This window comes from Myotis yumanensis, unplaced genomic scaffold (genome assembly GCF_028538775.1).
Source record: "Myotis yumanensis isolate MYYU_CA2020_CCGP unplaced genomic scaffold, mMyoYum1.0.hap1 SCAF_3, whole genome shotgun sequence".
Classification (NCBI taxonomy): Eukaryota; Metazoa; Chordata; class Mammalia; order Chiroptera; family Vespertilionidae; genus Myotis; species Myotis yumanensis.
The window spans coordinates 193,511,944-193,527,858 of record NW_027223754.1 but is presented as its reverse complement, the minus strand read 5'-3'; the positions used below and the strand labels follow the sequence as shown (position 1 = coordinate 193,527,858).

General features: G+C 52.8%; 1 protein-coding gene across 1 annotated transcript; it reads right to left on the bottom strand.

Annotated features, from left to right (window-relative positions):
* Positions 1-55: 55 nt before the first annotated feature.
* Positions 56-13,570, bottom strand: TNFRSF1A (TNF receptor superfamily member 1A). Its single transcript, XM_070410829.1, has 10 exons — positions 13,253-13,570; positions 5,238-5,391; positions 4,896-5,024; positions 4,558-4,707; positions 4,238-4,316; positions 2,178-2,251; positions 1,962-2,066; positions 1,606-1,634; positions 1,145-1,397; positions 56-994 (listed from the first exon to the last, which is right to left on the bottom strand). The coding sequence occupies exons 1-10, from the start codon at positions 13,289-13,291 to the stop codon at positions 687-689; spliced, it is 1,320 nt and encodes a 439-aa protein (XP_070266930.1). The 5' UTR covers positions 13,292-13,570; the 3' UTR covers positions 56-686.
* Positions 13,571-15,915: the final 2,345 nt, after the last annotated feature.

The following is a 15,915-nucleotide window of genomic DNA, read 5'->3' as shown; positions in this document are numbered from 1 at the left end:
CAGCGGGACCCAGGTCCGGCCCAGGGCTCCCACCACCACTCAGAAGACCACTCCCTCCGGGAGCAGAGCTTTAATTCTCCAGTTTTAGTGTATTTACAGAAGTCCAAGCTCCAGCGGGAGGCTCCAGGGTGTGTGCTTGTCCCTGCCAGGGAGAGTCCAGCTTACTCTGTGCTTGTCCAGGCAGGGACTGGAGGGGTGCCAGGTTTCGATTAGCATGACATAGTTGATATGGATTGCTTATGGACTGTGGAAAAGGCCCAGGGACCAACCAGGGCTGCTAAAGGGCCTTGATGGGTCCTCCAGGCGAAACAGGAAGGAGGCATGGCGCCTGCCGTCCCCACAACCACCCGCTTGGGCTCGGGGCACACTCAGACTTTCACAACCGCACACAACGCATCTATCCATCTACATTCTCTCCCTCCCTCTCTCTCACACACACACATACACACACATGCACACGCACAGCTGACCCTCCGGCAGTGCTCAGCTGAGAGAGCTCTGAACACTGAGGGAGTAGCACCAACTAAGTGGCTGCCAGCTCATGCCTGCCCCTGCAAGACCCTTCCTCTGCAGAAAAAAAGAGGTCCAGAGGGCATCTTGCGAAGTCTTTCAGAGGTCCCAGGGCAAGAAATCGCCGTCTTAGGGTCCTCGGGTCCTCGGGGCAGGCCCCTCCCGGGGGCGTGGCCTCATCGGGGAAGGTGCGGCTGCAGGGAGAGGGAGGCGGGGCCGCGCAGAGCCGCCTTGATGTCCTCCAGGCAGCCCCGCAGGTCCATGTCGCGGAGCACGAGGCTCAGCAGATCCAGGGTGGCCTCGCGTCGGGGCGTGCGCTGCCGCCAGGCCGCCAGCATGCTGTAGTGCGCCTCCCGCAGGCAGCGGCCGTTCTGCAGCTCCAGCCGCTCGATCTCGTTCTCGCTCAGCCCCAGGCGCCGCATGAGCTCCTTCCAGCGCGACGGGGGCACGCTGTCCACCACGGCGTACAGCATGGCTGGGTCCGCTGCAGGGAAGCGGGGGGTGAACCTGGGGCTGCGGCTCCCAGGCTCGCCCGGGCCTGCCGGCTCCCGGCACATGCACGTGCTCTCTTGGAGCCCCGCCCGCCGGCACTCCCACCGGGATTCCTGGCTGGGCTTCCTGGCTGGGTGCTCACCCTCTGGGCGCTGCGTGTAGGTGCTGCCCTCCCACTTCTGAAGAAGGGTGGCCGTGGGCGTGGAGGCTGGAGCCGCTGTGAGGAGAGGGCCGGCCTGCTGGTGGGATGGGGCCATCTCTCTGGGCGGTGGTGCAGCTCTGAAGTCGGGCCAGTCACCAGGGGTAAAGGTGGAACTTGGCATGGAGCTGGGGATGGGACTGAAGCCTGTGGTGGGGCTGAAGCCTGGGGCGGAAGGCAGGAGCTCCGGCACCCCCTGAAAGAGACGAGGTACAGCATTCGTGGGGGAGAGTGAAAACAGCCCGGCCCTCTTCATTCTGGATGGGGTTGGGACTAGAGGGAGTTAGGGGATCCTGAGGGTCAGAGGCAACAATACCTAATTTGGTTCTTACAAGATTACAAGGGACAGTCAGAGAAGTGGGGGGTGGGGAGAGCGGGGGGAGGGATGCCTGGTTTCATCTTACCTCCTTTACAGGTGTCGATTTCCCACAAACTGAGAAAAAAAAGAGAGACAATATGTCACAAATTTCACTTCCTCTCTCAGCCCTGGCGCTCATACCGGTGCCGGCCCTGGGGACTTGTGGTGACATGCTTCAGGGCCTATGTAGTCCCAGGGATGAGAGAGCTACTGATGCAGTGTGACCTCTTACCACCATCCAGGGCCACCTCCCACCAAGGGAGCCCCACAGCGGACTAGGGGGATGCTCACTCCCCTCCTCACTGGTGCGCTGGTGCCTCTTACCACACCGGTGGGTCTTACCACCCGGCCTCTTCTCACGTCCCCACTGGCACCCTTTCCCTTCCCAGAGGCCCCACTCACCAATGGACTGGAGCTTGGGCTTCCACCGTTGGAAGTGGCATGTTAAGCCCATGAAGAGGAGGCATAAAAGGCAGAAACCAAAGAAGATCACCAGGGACAACAGCACTGGGGACAAAGCAGATTGTGATCAGGGCGGGCTGCAGGAGGAAGCAGGGCAGATGGGTGGGTGCAGGGGCAAGGGCAGGTGAGCATGGGCATCCGGTTATTTCTCCTCACCTGAGTCCGGAGAGCCCCCAATAACTTCACCTGTGGATGGGCACAACTTCGTGCACTCCGTGTTTTTCTCACAACTAAAAGAAGAAATTGCGCAGGTGAGTAGGGGCCCTACCATAGGAATACAGGTTAAAAAATAAAGAAAAAAACACATTGTTGAGGATTCTCTGCTTTACAAGTATTTTAACTACCTCTTGAAAAAGAATGAAAATTAAAGCTAGCTTGGGAATTGATGCAAAGGAATGAAACAAATGAACCACAAAATCATCTAATTTAGCCCTAGCTGGTCTGGCTCAGGGGATAGAGCGTCAGCCTGCAGACTGAAGGGTCCCGGGTTCAATTACAGTCAAGGGCATATGTCTGGGTTGTGGGTTCAGTTTCCAGTAGGGGGCGTGCAGGAAGTAGCCAATCAATGATTCTTTCTCATCATTGATGTTTCTATCTCTCTCTCCCTCTCTGAAATCAATAAAAAATATTTTTTAAATAACAATTTAAAACTGGAATTGATCTTGAAGAGGCTGTGTAGGAAAACAGTTAAAAGCAGTCAGGGTTGGGGGTTTAATTCCAGCCCAGTCATTGGCTAGCAGTGTGACTCCAAGCAAGTCATGTAACCTGTATGTCTCGGTTTCCTCATCAGGAAAACAGGGATCCTACCCACCTATCAGGATTGAGGACTGAGTGAGAAAATCCTGCCTGACATATAGTAAGTGCTCAACAAATGGTAGCTGTCATTGGATTGTTACTTTATCATTGTTCTGCTGAAGAGAATACTGTGGCAAAGAGGTTAAAGAGCTTTTTCTCAAGATGGCACTGCTATAGACAATACCTGACTTTGAGGGAGGGGTCCAACATGCATGTGAAAAATTTAAAAATACACATTGCTGGCCGGCACCAGAGAGCACTCTAGAACAAACACATCTTCCCATGTTGGGAGCGGTCACTGGGCAGCGTGGAGTGATGAGAACTCCATGGGAGGCCTAGAAGGACCTTGAAGATGTGAGTTCTCACCAGGAATCTGAAAGCAGAAAGATTCAGATTCACAAGCTCATGATGAGAACCATATGGGATGGTTTGTCTCTTTCAAGCAGAGACAAAACTTAGCGGGGGAAAAAGAAGAGTTTCTTGTCAGACATTTTGTAGCTATATATCGTGGTTCTTACAGCTTCGCCAAGTGGATGTCATTATACCGTTACTTTATTTTTTTAACATATTTTATTGATTTTTTAGAGAGAGGAGGGGAGAGGGAGAGAGAGAAACAAACATCAATGATGAGAGAGAATCATTGATCAGCTGCCTTCTGCATGCCCTCTACTGGGGATGGAGCCTGCAAGCCGGGTTTGTGCCTTGACAGGGAATGGAATCGTGACCTCCTGGTTCATGGACCAATGCTCAGTCGCTGAGCCACACTTACCAGGCATTACCCATACTTTAAAGGTAAAAAAAACTAAGACTCGGAGATGTTACGTCACTTGCCCAAAGGTGCACAGCCAGTAAATGGCTAGGTTGAGATTTAAACCCAGGTCAGTTCAACTTTAGAGCTCTCAGAGTTTTTTCTTTGCAAGCAAGTATGCAAGAACATCCAGGAGTGAGGAGGCCTGGTCAAAGGGACTGGGGAGGAAATACCATATTGCATGAAACCTACGAAACCATCAACACTAGGAGGCACTGTTATTTGCATAAAACACTCGCACAGAGCTACCAGTTAAACCATGCTACAGCATCCACTGTTGTCAGATGCAGTCTGATTTCAGAGATGTGAATTAATTATAGGCACTGTCACCCAAGAATTTCAATGTCAAAAAAAGAAGAATCTGAATGCCTGAGTTAGGAGAACTACAAGTCCCTGGTGTCTGAGCCTCTATCCCCAAAGACTTCTTAAGATTTGACCGATAAGTTGGGGGAAAGGAGAAGGTCTACCTGCTGTCTTGACATGAAGTGTCTCCCACTCAAACAACCAGTGGGAGCCAGAGCACCCTGGGGTGTCCCCCTTGTCCTGCTGGTGGCTCTCACCACGGCCACCCCGTGCTCCCTGACCCAGTGCCCAGCAGCTGGGAGATACTCACTTATCACAGGGGACGCACTTGTTGTCTTTTAGGAAGAACCCTGCGTGGCAGGCGCACACGGTGTTCTGCTTCGCACTGCCTGTGGAGAGAGGGGCGGCACAGTTAGAGGAGGGCTGGCCTGCAGCCTGAGGAGCAGCAGGGAGCCGGGAGGGCCCGGGATAGATGGCCCGAGTGGAGGTGTCCCCACAGACTGCAGGAGTATGAAGGATAGAAAGTGCTGCCTCTTGGGGAAGGAGTGCAGAAACGGGGAGACCCTCCCCCTAAGACAGGGCCCACCCCTGCAATGAGGATGGGGCTGGGGTCAGGAGGGCCATGCTCACAGGGGATTTGCACCGTGCCATTGAGGCAGGGGCTGCAGTTCCGGCACCGGAAAAGAGTGTCACTCAAAGACTCCTGGTACTGGTTCTTCTTGCAGCCACACACGGTGTTCTGGTCCACTGTGCAAGGAGAAATCTCCACCTGGCCCATTTCTGGTGAGAGGAAGAGATGGGGTAGGAGCCTCTCCTCTCTCTGTGGCACGCACTCACGCCCACCGACGCACTCTATCACACAGACACACGCACTTCTGCCCGCACCCAGCAGCACAGACTTGCACACCCTTCTCAATGCCCACCTGGCCCATCCCTACTTGGAGCCCTTGCCCTCTCCTGAGACTCACCTTTCCGGCATATGGAGCAGCTGATGCATTGACTGAGGTAGTTCTCGGAAGCAGTATAGGTGCCATTTTCACACTTCTTGCAGTATGTGTCCCGCCCTGGGGCTGGACAGTCATTGTACCGGTAGGTCCCTGTGATTGGGAGGGTCTGGATTAGGCTGCAGCCAAGAGCTCAAGGAAGGAACTCCATGCTAGGGAAAGCAGCCTGGGCCACCTCTCCAGAGAGGAAAGGAGGGAGAAAATCTCAGTCAGAGAGAAGCAGCTAAGTTAGGAGACTTGGGGACAAAAGGAAAGAAAGTAGCAGGACCCATAACGAGGAGATTCACGGTTACCACTTCCTCCTACCTTTATGGCACTTCGTACAGCAAATGGAGCTATTAAGAGAGTGGGTGTATTTTCCGTGGGGACACTGGCTGTCTCTCTTCTCCCGGGTCCTGGAGTGAGGGACCAGACCAATAACCCCTGAGGGGTATATTTCCACCACCAGCACCAGGAGCACCTGGGGAAGAATGAGTAGAGGAGATCCCATCAGGATCTAAGCTTGAACAGCTGGCACCGTGCAATCGCGTGCTTAATTGTCCTCTAGTTGTTCTGTGTAGTAATGACCTATGTCCCTTCAACTCAAGTCTGGGAGACCCCAGGCCCAGCTGTATCTTTATCCTGATTTCCCCATAGCAGCTAACAGTGTTGGACACAGGGCAGATGTTCAAGGAAGGTGTTTTGTTTTTTTTAATTGGGAACTGATAGGTCACCTCAGTTCTGCCCCTTCCTTCCCAATAAGCAGTCCCAAGGATTGAGCTTGTTTCTTCATCTGAGTGCTGAGGTGGCCAGGGGATCTGTGCACTTTTCCTCTTTTATGTTATACCAGCAACAAGGTTCTCAGTCACATCACAGTGGAATGGAGGTAAGTGATGTCCCTGTGGGCACCACTCCTGGGCAGCACGCAGAAGCAAGAGTTTCTTGATAAATTTGTATCAAAAACTCACTCAGAATCCCACCCTCAGACTCTATGCCACACCCCTTCCACCACCTAATCTGCACAAATACTCCAGGTCGGCCAGGGCCAGTGGGAGGGGAGTCAAAGGATTCAAGGATTCGGGGAGGGGGGGGTGGGGGGGGGTAGGGGGGTGACAAAATTCCCATGAAGACAGGAGTAGGCAAAGGCATGTAGGTTACATGCAGCTGGCACTGGCCAGAGGCTGGGGATCCAGCTCAAGTCTCAGTCAAGTCAGGATCGAAGGGGGGACTCGGGGGGGGGGGGGGGGGGGGGGACCAGGAAGTCCCGAAGCTCTTTGCACACCTAGGCGTTCTGGAAGCCTCGGGGCAAGCCCATGGCAGCTGACTCACTGGCCCATTTCTGGCTTAGGTGCCTGGACGGCAAAGCCAGGGGTCAGTGCTGAGCTCCATCCAACCCAGACTTCGCTCTTTGTCAGCCTCTTGCTGGCTTTTCCTAGTTCTCGGTTTTTGTTTCTCTGCTGTAAGAGCTGTTTATGTAAAGAAAAGAGGATGTCCTCAAAGTACATTAAATAATGGGGAGCCACAGACTCATCAGGTCACGGAAACCTCGGCCCCAGTGGCCCCGCATATCAACAGGCAGTTAGGCAGCTCACACACCTCAGTCACCCCCTGGGAGACGCTGCAGCAACCCAAACGCCGGGGCCTCGGGCACCCACAGGGGAAGCCTCGCTCAGAAACACAGCAGCAAACCCGAGCAGCTCCCCAAGAGGCATGTCCCCCTCCTCAGAGGGCAGCGGCCCTTCCTGGCCCACTCCGGGCGGGTGGGCAGGCGGGCAGGCAGGCAGGCGCTGCACCATTTCCCCTGAGCAGGACTGGGGCTTCCAGGGCAACAGGAAGAGTGTGAGAAGTTAATGAGAAGAACTTCCTGATCCCAAAAGGAGCGCTTTCCCCGAAGGAGAGCTCAGCACCTAAGGTCGTGGGCACTTGGCATTCCATCCAGGAGGCTGGGAGCTAAGCCAACCAGCAAAGGCAGAGCCAGGAAGAACTGGGGGAGGGGGGGGGAGAGGGGGGCGTGGGAGGGGGGCTTCCAGTCCCAGGACAGCCTTGGGGGGAGCTTTTCAGGGACCTCAGCCTGTGAGGAATAAACTTCCCAGGACGGCGGGAGGGAGGGAAGCTTTCTCGGCCACGTGTCCCCTCTACAGCAGCACTTTGGGGGTTAAGTCAAATCCGGGAAAGGGAAATCTTTTCCCAGAAGCACCGCCCAGTGACTCAGGCCAGAGGGAGGGAGAGGACCTGGGGGAGGGGAGAGGGAACCAGCAGTTCCCCAGCTCCTCAGGGGTCATGAGTCAGCAGAAAGCCAGCCAGCAGTTGGTAGCACCCGATCCCTTCCTCCTGTGCGCCCCCTTTCCTCCCTCCCCTCCCTCTCAAAAGAGCCAGGCAACCGACCCCTGTCCCACTAGGCCCCTGTATTTCGGGAAGTGGCTCCCTCTCCCATTCCATCCCAAAGGGAAGTCTCCCTCGACCCCTGGCTTCCTCCCATCAAGTCACTACCCACCCCTCCCTGAGAGCCACTCAATCCCTTCCCCAATTTCTTCCCACCCCCCAGCATCCTTCCTTTAGACTAGGCCCCGTCCTGGCTCCTTCTCCCAGTTCAACCAGTCCCTACAGATGAGCCCCATCCCTGGGTTCTCTCCCAGGCCCCAGTTCCAGAAGGAAGCCAGCTAAGGCTGCCCCCCTCCCACCGGGTTTGCTGCATTCCCACAGCTTGGCTGGTTCTGACCAGTTAGGTTGAGTTTGGGGACTTCTCTGGGCTCCCAGATGATCCTTAGGAAATAAGGCCAGTTCTGCCTCCTCAGTCCCTCCCCAAACACACTAGCAGCACAGGAAAACCTCGGAGCCCCGAATACCCACGTCCAGGAGAGAACAAACAAGAAGGGATGCCAGACAGTCAGTACCATCGCCCAGGTCTCTTGTGGGCCCAGCAGCGGCACCGTTTGTTAGCACTGGCTGGCTCCAGTGAGCACCATCCTTAGCAGCTGCATCTTGCAGCAAAACAGCAGAAGCAGGTGAGCTCAGAGCACCCAGACCCCAGCTTGTGTAACTGTAACTTGGAGCAGGGGAAAGGCAGGAAGCCGGGGGTGCCTGTGGAGAGACAGCTGAGGGGGTGGCCCAGCACCCCTCCAACTCCCCCACAACTTCCGTCTGGGGAGGCTTTGAAGTTCGACTTCCTGTGCTGGGGCTGCAGCAGGGGGTGGAAAGCGACCCTGTGGTCTACTCTGACCCAGCCACCTCGCCAGACTGCTCAGCTCTTCCCTTCCCCCGTAAGAATTTTTAAAAGACTTTTATTGGTTTTTAGAGAGAGAAGAAACGAGAGAAACATCAGAGGGGAAACATGGATCAGCTGCCTCCTGCACACCCCCTACCAGGGATCGAGCCCGCAACCCAGGCATGTGCCCTGACCAAGAACTGAACCAGCAACCTTTCGGTGCACGGGACGACACCCAACCAGCTGAGCCACATGGGCTAGGGCCCCTGTAAGAATTTGTCCATTACATTGGGTTTGTTCACTTAATGTCAGAACCTTTGAGGAGCTCATGAAGCTTCTCTAAAGCCCTGTTGCAATCCCACCTCCCTGCCCTGAAGCCCTCCATTAATGAGGCTTCCCCCACCCAAGCTCATTAGATGCTCAGCCCCCTGTGAACTTTAATAACACGAATTAACTTTATGTATTCTTGGCACTTATCATAATAGAATTATCTTGGGTGAGTAGATATGATCTTCCCACTAGACCATAAACTCTCTAAGAGACCAGAGAGAGTATCTTGGTCAGAGATAGTGGCCTATCTTTTTGGGTATCTTCTCAGCACCCAGAACTGGGGGAGCAAAAAAAACCAAAAAACAAGGTTGACCTAATGGCTGATCGGCCCTCCACTCCAGGTGAAGCCAATGACTTCCAAAGAGGGAGTCAGTGTCCCCCCTCCCCTTAGGAATATGTTTATCTTCAGGGGAGAGTTCTTAAAGTACCCGCCTCCATCCCACACATGCACACCCTCACTGGAGATTGTGATAAGTGTCCCCCCACTCTCCCTTTGAGAGTCACTGGTGAGTAAAAGCAGCACCTACGAATGATACAAAGGCCGATAAGAGTTTGAGAACCTCTGCTCTGGCTTGTTAAGACACGTGATTCACTTGGCTATTCCCCGGACCCTTCGCAGGCCCCAAATTAAATCCATCAATCTCCTGCCCTAGAGAAATGCCGCACCACCAACTTCTCAGCACCAATGCTGAGACCTCTGCCACCTTTCTCTCCTCGGGGCCCTCCCCACCTCTGCTGCCATCCAGTCTGTCATTCCTCTTGCCAGTCCCTCCTCTGTGATCTCAAGGCCCTCTCCATGTCCATGGTTGCCTCACACCTGGATTCCTGCAACTGCCATCCAGCAGACTGCCCAGCCCCTTTCCTGCTTCAACCCATCCCACAGACTTTCTTATCTGCACTCATGCTTCAACTTGCACCCACATGTGTGGGAATCTTCCTCTCCAGAGCCTGACCTTGACATCATTTCCACAGGTCACTGCTATCCTGGAAGTAGCAGAGGTGTCTCACTACTATTCTGAACACATTCCTGGTCAGTGGGCCCTCAGAGAACCCTTTCTGAATGAATGAATGAATGAATGAATGAATTCCTACACCTGGGACCACGGTTCAAGATTCTCTTTTCATCCCCTCCCACACTCCCTCCAATTTTCTCATTTCTTTCTTTCTTTTTTTTTAATCCTCACCCGAGGATATTTTTCCATTGATTTTTAGAGAGAGTGGAAGAGAGAGGGAAAGACAGAGAGAAATATCAATGTGAGAGAAACACATTGATTGGTTGACACCCGCATGCACCCTGACCAGGGACTCAGCAAGGGGAGGAGCTTGAAACCAAGGTACGTGCACTTGACCGGAATTGTGCCCTTGACCGGAATCAAATCCGGGACCCTTCGCTCTGCAGGCCAACGCTCTATCCACTGAGCCAAACCCACTAAGGCTCATTTCTTTCTTTTTGTAAATTTTTAATGTTTTATTTTATTTTATTATTGATTTTAGAGAGGAAGAAAGGGAGAGAGAGAAAAAAAAAAAACATTGTTGAGAAAAACATTGATTGGGGGATTGAGCCTGCAGCCCAGGCATGTGCCCTGGCTGGGAATCAAACCAGTGACCTCTCAGTGCATGGGACAACACTCAACCAACTGAGCCATATCAGCCAAGGTTCATTCTCATTTATTGTTCCTCAACATGGTCTTCCACTCCAGCCAAGGTGTTCAGCTTCCAGCCACCACCACGCAACACAAAAACCCCTCTCTCCCTTCTCTAATTTTCTTCAACCAGTCTCCCTTCTTTCTAGCCACCCTGCCGGTCAGTGACTTCGAATCTCAGCGCTAAATCCACTTTTCCTTTCTCTTTTTTCTCCTCACCCCAGAATATATGTTCATTGATTTTTAGAGAGAGAGGAAGAATGAGAAAGAGAGAAACATGGATCCGTTGCCTCCCATATGCACCCCACACCCCGACTGTACCCCATGCCCTGACCGGGATGGAATTGCAACCTTAGGTGTGTGCCCTGACCGAGAATAAAACCTGAAACCTTTTGGTCTATGGGATGACACTCCAACCAACTCAGCCATCCAGCCGGGGCAAATCCACTTTTCTACAAGGTTTTCTCTGCCTCACCCCATCTAACCAATCTTTTGTTCCTTTAGTCAGTCAACAAATAGTTAAGGAGCAATCAATCTATGCCCCAGGGCCCTGGCCAGTGTGGCTCAGATGGTTGAGCATCGACCTGTCCCAGGCACCAAAAGGTCCCCAATTCAATTCCTGGTCAGGGCACATACCCAGGGTGTGGGCTCCATCCCTGGTCAGAGGAAGTCTGAAGAGATTTCTGGAAGAGAAAGTTAACACCCTGAGGAAGGAGAGGAAGGAGCCATAGGTGGGCAGGGACTCAGAAGAAACGGCATCACAGGTGGGAAATGCAACTGATCAGTGTTTCTCTCTCTCTCCCTCTCCTTTCCTCTCTCTCTAAAAAAATAATCAATAAAAACATATATTTTTTCAAAATCTACGCACCAGGGAGGTAGAGATGAGACAACACCGCTCATGCTCTCTTGAGTTCTCCACGGTCGCAGACAGCCACTTGTAGGCTCTGCAGTCTGTGCAAGGTGTGCTCCGGGAGCACAGACACCAGAGTTGGGGTCTGCTACCCAAGAAAAGGCAGCTGGACAACACTCCATCGGTGTCCCAGGGCACCACGGCACGATGCTTTCGTGAAGATTTCCCTCCACACTGTTCCAAAATCATATTTTTGCTGGAAGCTGTCTTGGCTCCTAGACTGTAAGCTCTTTGAGAGTAGCAACGTCCTGTTTGCTTGTCACACTCTCTCCTGTATTCTTTCCCACTCCCTCCCCAACACACACACACACACACATACACACACACAAACACACACACACACACACACACACACACTGTGTGCTCTGAATTGCCCACTGAATGGTGAGCAGCTGGAAAGTTCATGGACAGCCTTATCCAGACCTTGCATACCACCTGTTTCCCCTCCAACTCCAGGCTGAGGTGGTGTCAGACTCTCAGCTGGGCTGGATCAGATCAGCCCCAGCCCCCAGACACTTTCCTTTATTTGTTTGGGCTACTGTCCCCTGTTTTCCAAATGCAGTAGCTATCAAGTAATGACTACTGTACTTTTCTATGGACTCCTAGCACTAACGATGTAAAAGCTAGCATTTACTGAGCACTTTCTATTTGCTATATCCTGTCCCTCTTCTAGAACGTAGACTCTATGAGGGCAGTGATTTTGTGTATTCTGTAGTCCCAACATCTGGAACAATGTCTCTAGCACAGAGCAGACACTTAATAAATTGAATATTTAATTTATATCAATCTATTTAATCTTCCAAACAACACTATGAGGTAGTGACTATTGCGTCCATGTTAGAGATAAGGAAACGATGGCATGGAGGGCTTACATAACCTGCTCAAGTTTAGGCAACTAGCATGTGAGGGAGCCAGAACTGAATCTACTGCCAAACAAAGAGAAGATAGCAGAGCTGCTGGATGGGGTGACCTGGGAGGCCAGCCGTGAGAGAAGCGAAGAGATGGGGCTGGGAGACAGGAGGTGGGAGAACCCGAAGATTAGGGTAGAGAGAGGTTGCCTGGGACACTAAGGTCTAGAAATATGGAAAAGAGAGGGAGAGGGAGGGAACTCAAGAGAAAGGGTTTCCAAAAGGAGACTTTGAGAAGTCTGAGGATATTTCTGGAAGAGAAAGTTAACACCCTGAGGGAGGAGAGGAAGGAGCCATGGGTGGGCAGGGACTCAGAAGAAACTGGGCATCACAGGTGAGAAATGCACCTAGCCAGGTGTGTGTGTGGGGGTGGGGGTGGGGGGGGCGGAACTTGGGGCATCTGCACAGGGTGACTCCAGATGCAGAGAGTGATAAGGGATACCTGACATAAGACCAAGGCAAGAGAAAGGGACATTTTCCAGTGACGAAAACAACTTTCTTCCAACTTCCTCAAACTGACTCTAGAAGAAACCAAGGGATTGTTGTCTAGGGCTGTGGGGAGAGGCCGGCAGGCAGGCAGAGGGACAGTGTCCAGGTGGAGCTGGTGCTAGCTACCTAGAGAGGAGCAGTCCAGCAGAGGCCACCAGCCTGGAAACTGAGGCAGAGGCAGAGGTTGAAGAATGCCCCCACTGGTACCAGATTTACCACTGTAAGTGTGGCGTCTCAAAACAAACAAGAAGGTCCCCAGTGGGAGACCTCAGCCTGGGGGGAGCCCTGGACATGCTCTCCACAGGCGGCCCATGCCAGTGCCCACTCCATTCCCACATAGCTCCCACCATATGCCACCCCAAACTTACCACACCCACCTACCCTCTCTCCCAGACTCTGTTTCCCCACTTCACTATCGCCCAACTCCTGCCTCTAGCAGGGTTTGCTTTCCCGCTGGCAGCCGCACCTCCACACCCCAACTCACTCCTGGGCCGGCCAGCTGACCAGAGGGCCCGGCCAGAGTTCTGAATCATCTGGAATCCGAGAGACTGACTTCTTCCCCGACTCCTTTCCTTTCCTACCAAATCTGCCCCACCCTCAGCCATCACCTGTCCTCACTTTTTCAGACACCCCTTAAGCCCAGCGAACTTCCTTGGCTGTCAGGGGCCAGGGCTCCCTTTCATTCCCCACCTTTCAAACTTCTCCCCTGCCCCTGATTCAGGGAAACCTGGGCTTCTGGCTGAGGTCAGGCCATGGGCCCTCTCCCGGCGGCGGGGCGGCGGCAGCGAGGGCTCCTTCCAGCCCGCCGGCGGCACCCTGCGCCCACCAGCCCACTCCGCCCTGGTCCCTGGTCTCACCAGTGGCAGCAGTGGGCCAGGCACGGTGGGGAGGCCCATGTCCGGCCAGCTGTGGCCTCTTACTCCCCCATCAGGGCTCAGGCAGTGGAGGCAGCAGTGGTGGCGGCAGGCGAAGTGGCATCCACCGAGTCCCGGAGTCCCGGGATGAGCCGGTCAAGAGGTCCCAAGAGGAGCCCTGGCCTTAGGTGGGGGAGTGAAGGGTTGAGCTTGGGATGAAGATCAGGATCCAGTCCCAGGGGCCTCAAACCCTGAAGGCCAGAACCCGAGCCTGAGCCCGGACTACGAGAAAGAGGTGGGAGGGAAAGGGAGAGAGGCTGATGGGTGTTGCAACAGCAAGACAGGAAGGACTTGGGGGAGGAGGCTGGAGGAGGCGGGTAGAGGCGGGAGGAGGGGGCAAAGGTTTTTTAACTCTTTGTAGCACAGTGAGAGGCTCCACAGTCCTGGATCCACCAACCTGACCCTCCCAACCAAACACCCACGCGCAGTAAGCCCCCTCCCTCCTCACCCCCATTCCCTGTCTTCTCCCAATTGAATAGCAATAGACAGAACCAGGGTTTTGGGTTCAGATTCCCTGGGGTACAGTTCAGAGTCCTCTGCTTTTTAGCTGGGTGGTCTTGGACAAACAATCTAAACTTTCTGAGCCTACTTTCCAACGTGCCAAATGGTGAGACCCCATTTCAAGTGGTTGCTGTAAGGATTGATTGAAACAGGGCAGATATGTGTCTGATACATGACAAGGACTCCATGTTCCTCAGTAACTCTTCCCGTTCTCCCAGAGTTCTCCACTGACACCCTCATCTCCCACTTTCTTGGGAATGTACCCCTCCAATCTAAACCTCCGAGTAAATCCTAACCCCAGTTTTCTGCCCTGGCTTGTGGCCTTCACACCCTCCTCCCAATCTGGTTCTCACCCAGCCTGTGCTAGGCTGCGTCTCACAGCTGCTGAGCCTGGCTCTGCCACCAAACATTGGTGGGACCTCCACTGGGTCTTGGCTCCCTCGTTATGGAGTGAGAAGAACAATGCCTATCCCACCAACACAGGAAAGCGGTGTCACGAGGTTTAATGAGATCACATCTGTGAAAACGCTTTGGGAATTCCAGATATCTCAATCAGATATTACTAATACGTTCCCAGAGCCCTTTTCCCAAATATCATTCTGTATTTCAGTCCAAAGCGACCTTCGAGATCATCTACTGCACCTTCTTGTTTTATAGATGAGAAAACTGAGAGCCAGAGACACACAGAGCATGTTCCCTGAGGACCCTGAAACCCAGGGGCCCATTTTGCTACCTTAGACACATGGCCACTTTTCTGTCTGTCCCTCTGGTTCAGACACCACTCCCTGACTCTGAGTATTTTATGTCACCCCAATTCGTGCAGGACATCTCCAAAATGAATCACACAAGGGTACAATGTTCACTCAAATATCCTCTGAACAAAATGACCTTCCCTCTACCCAGCCCAGGCCTGTGGTCCTCTGGTGGCTGAGTTTGCTAGAAATGCAGGAAGACAGAGGAGTGAGGTCCAAGGGCTTTGTGACTTGGAATAAGAGCTCCTGGTTCCTTCTCCCCTTGATCCAGCAGCTCAGCTTCCTACCCCAGAGTCCACCCTGCCTGGCTTTTCCTGGCCTCCCCTCTCTGATCCTAAGGACAGAGCATCCATAAGTGAGAATGGAGCTTGGATGTCCCCACCTTGGGCTGATTTCACTCCACCCCACCCCCCAGCCTCTGAAGAACTGGAGAGTTGAAGCTGGACTCAGAGGAACTCACCTCTACCAACACACAGGGAGCCTCCAAGGATAGTACAGTGGACCGGAAGCAGGCCTCTCAAAGCAGAGTCATTGGAATCAAGTGCAAGAGTCAGAATGCCCAGTTTCCCCTGTGAAGAAGCAAGGAGGGCCATCGCCTCCTCACCTACAAAACGGGGAACACCCCAGTACCCTCACGTCATAGGCACTGATAAGTAACTGCATACAAAGTGTTTAGCAAGTGTTTGTGGGATACCAAGGATTCAATAAGAAAGAGGCAGCAATATTAACCGTTTGTGTTAATAATTAATAATGACCTCAATGTCCTAGTTTTAATGTTACAAGGAATTTTAATAGTCTCTGCCAACTGTTCAAGCCATTACACATAGCCTGGTAGAAAAAGAGAATCTCTATCATTGTTCAGGATAAATGCTAATTCACTCAATAAGTTTAAAGTTTTGAGAAATGTGGTATTAAATTGTTTTTATTTTATTATTTATTATTTTTTTAATCCTCACTCTAGATGGAGTAGAAGTGGGGGAGGGAGGGAGAGAAACATCAATGTGAGAGAGACACATTGATTAGTTGCCTCCTGCACCCGCCCCAACCAGGGCTGGGGATCAACCTGCAACCCAGGTATGTGCCCTTGACCCAGAATTTAACCCACAACCCTTTCGTCTGAGGGCCGATGCTCTAACCACCGAGCAAACCAGCCAGGGCTCAATAAAATTGTTTTTAAAAAGATGGTGAGAGGTAGATAGACCTATGAATATGAAAAGCTAACTAGTTTCATGGAGAAATTTCTTCCAGGGAAAGAAGAAGGAATAATGGTGAGAGAGAGAATGGGATAGATGGAGAAATCGAAGAGGAGCAAATTAGGGGATGACAGAATTGGTTGTTAGGGTCTATGGAGCA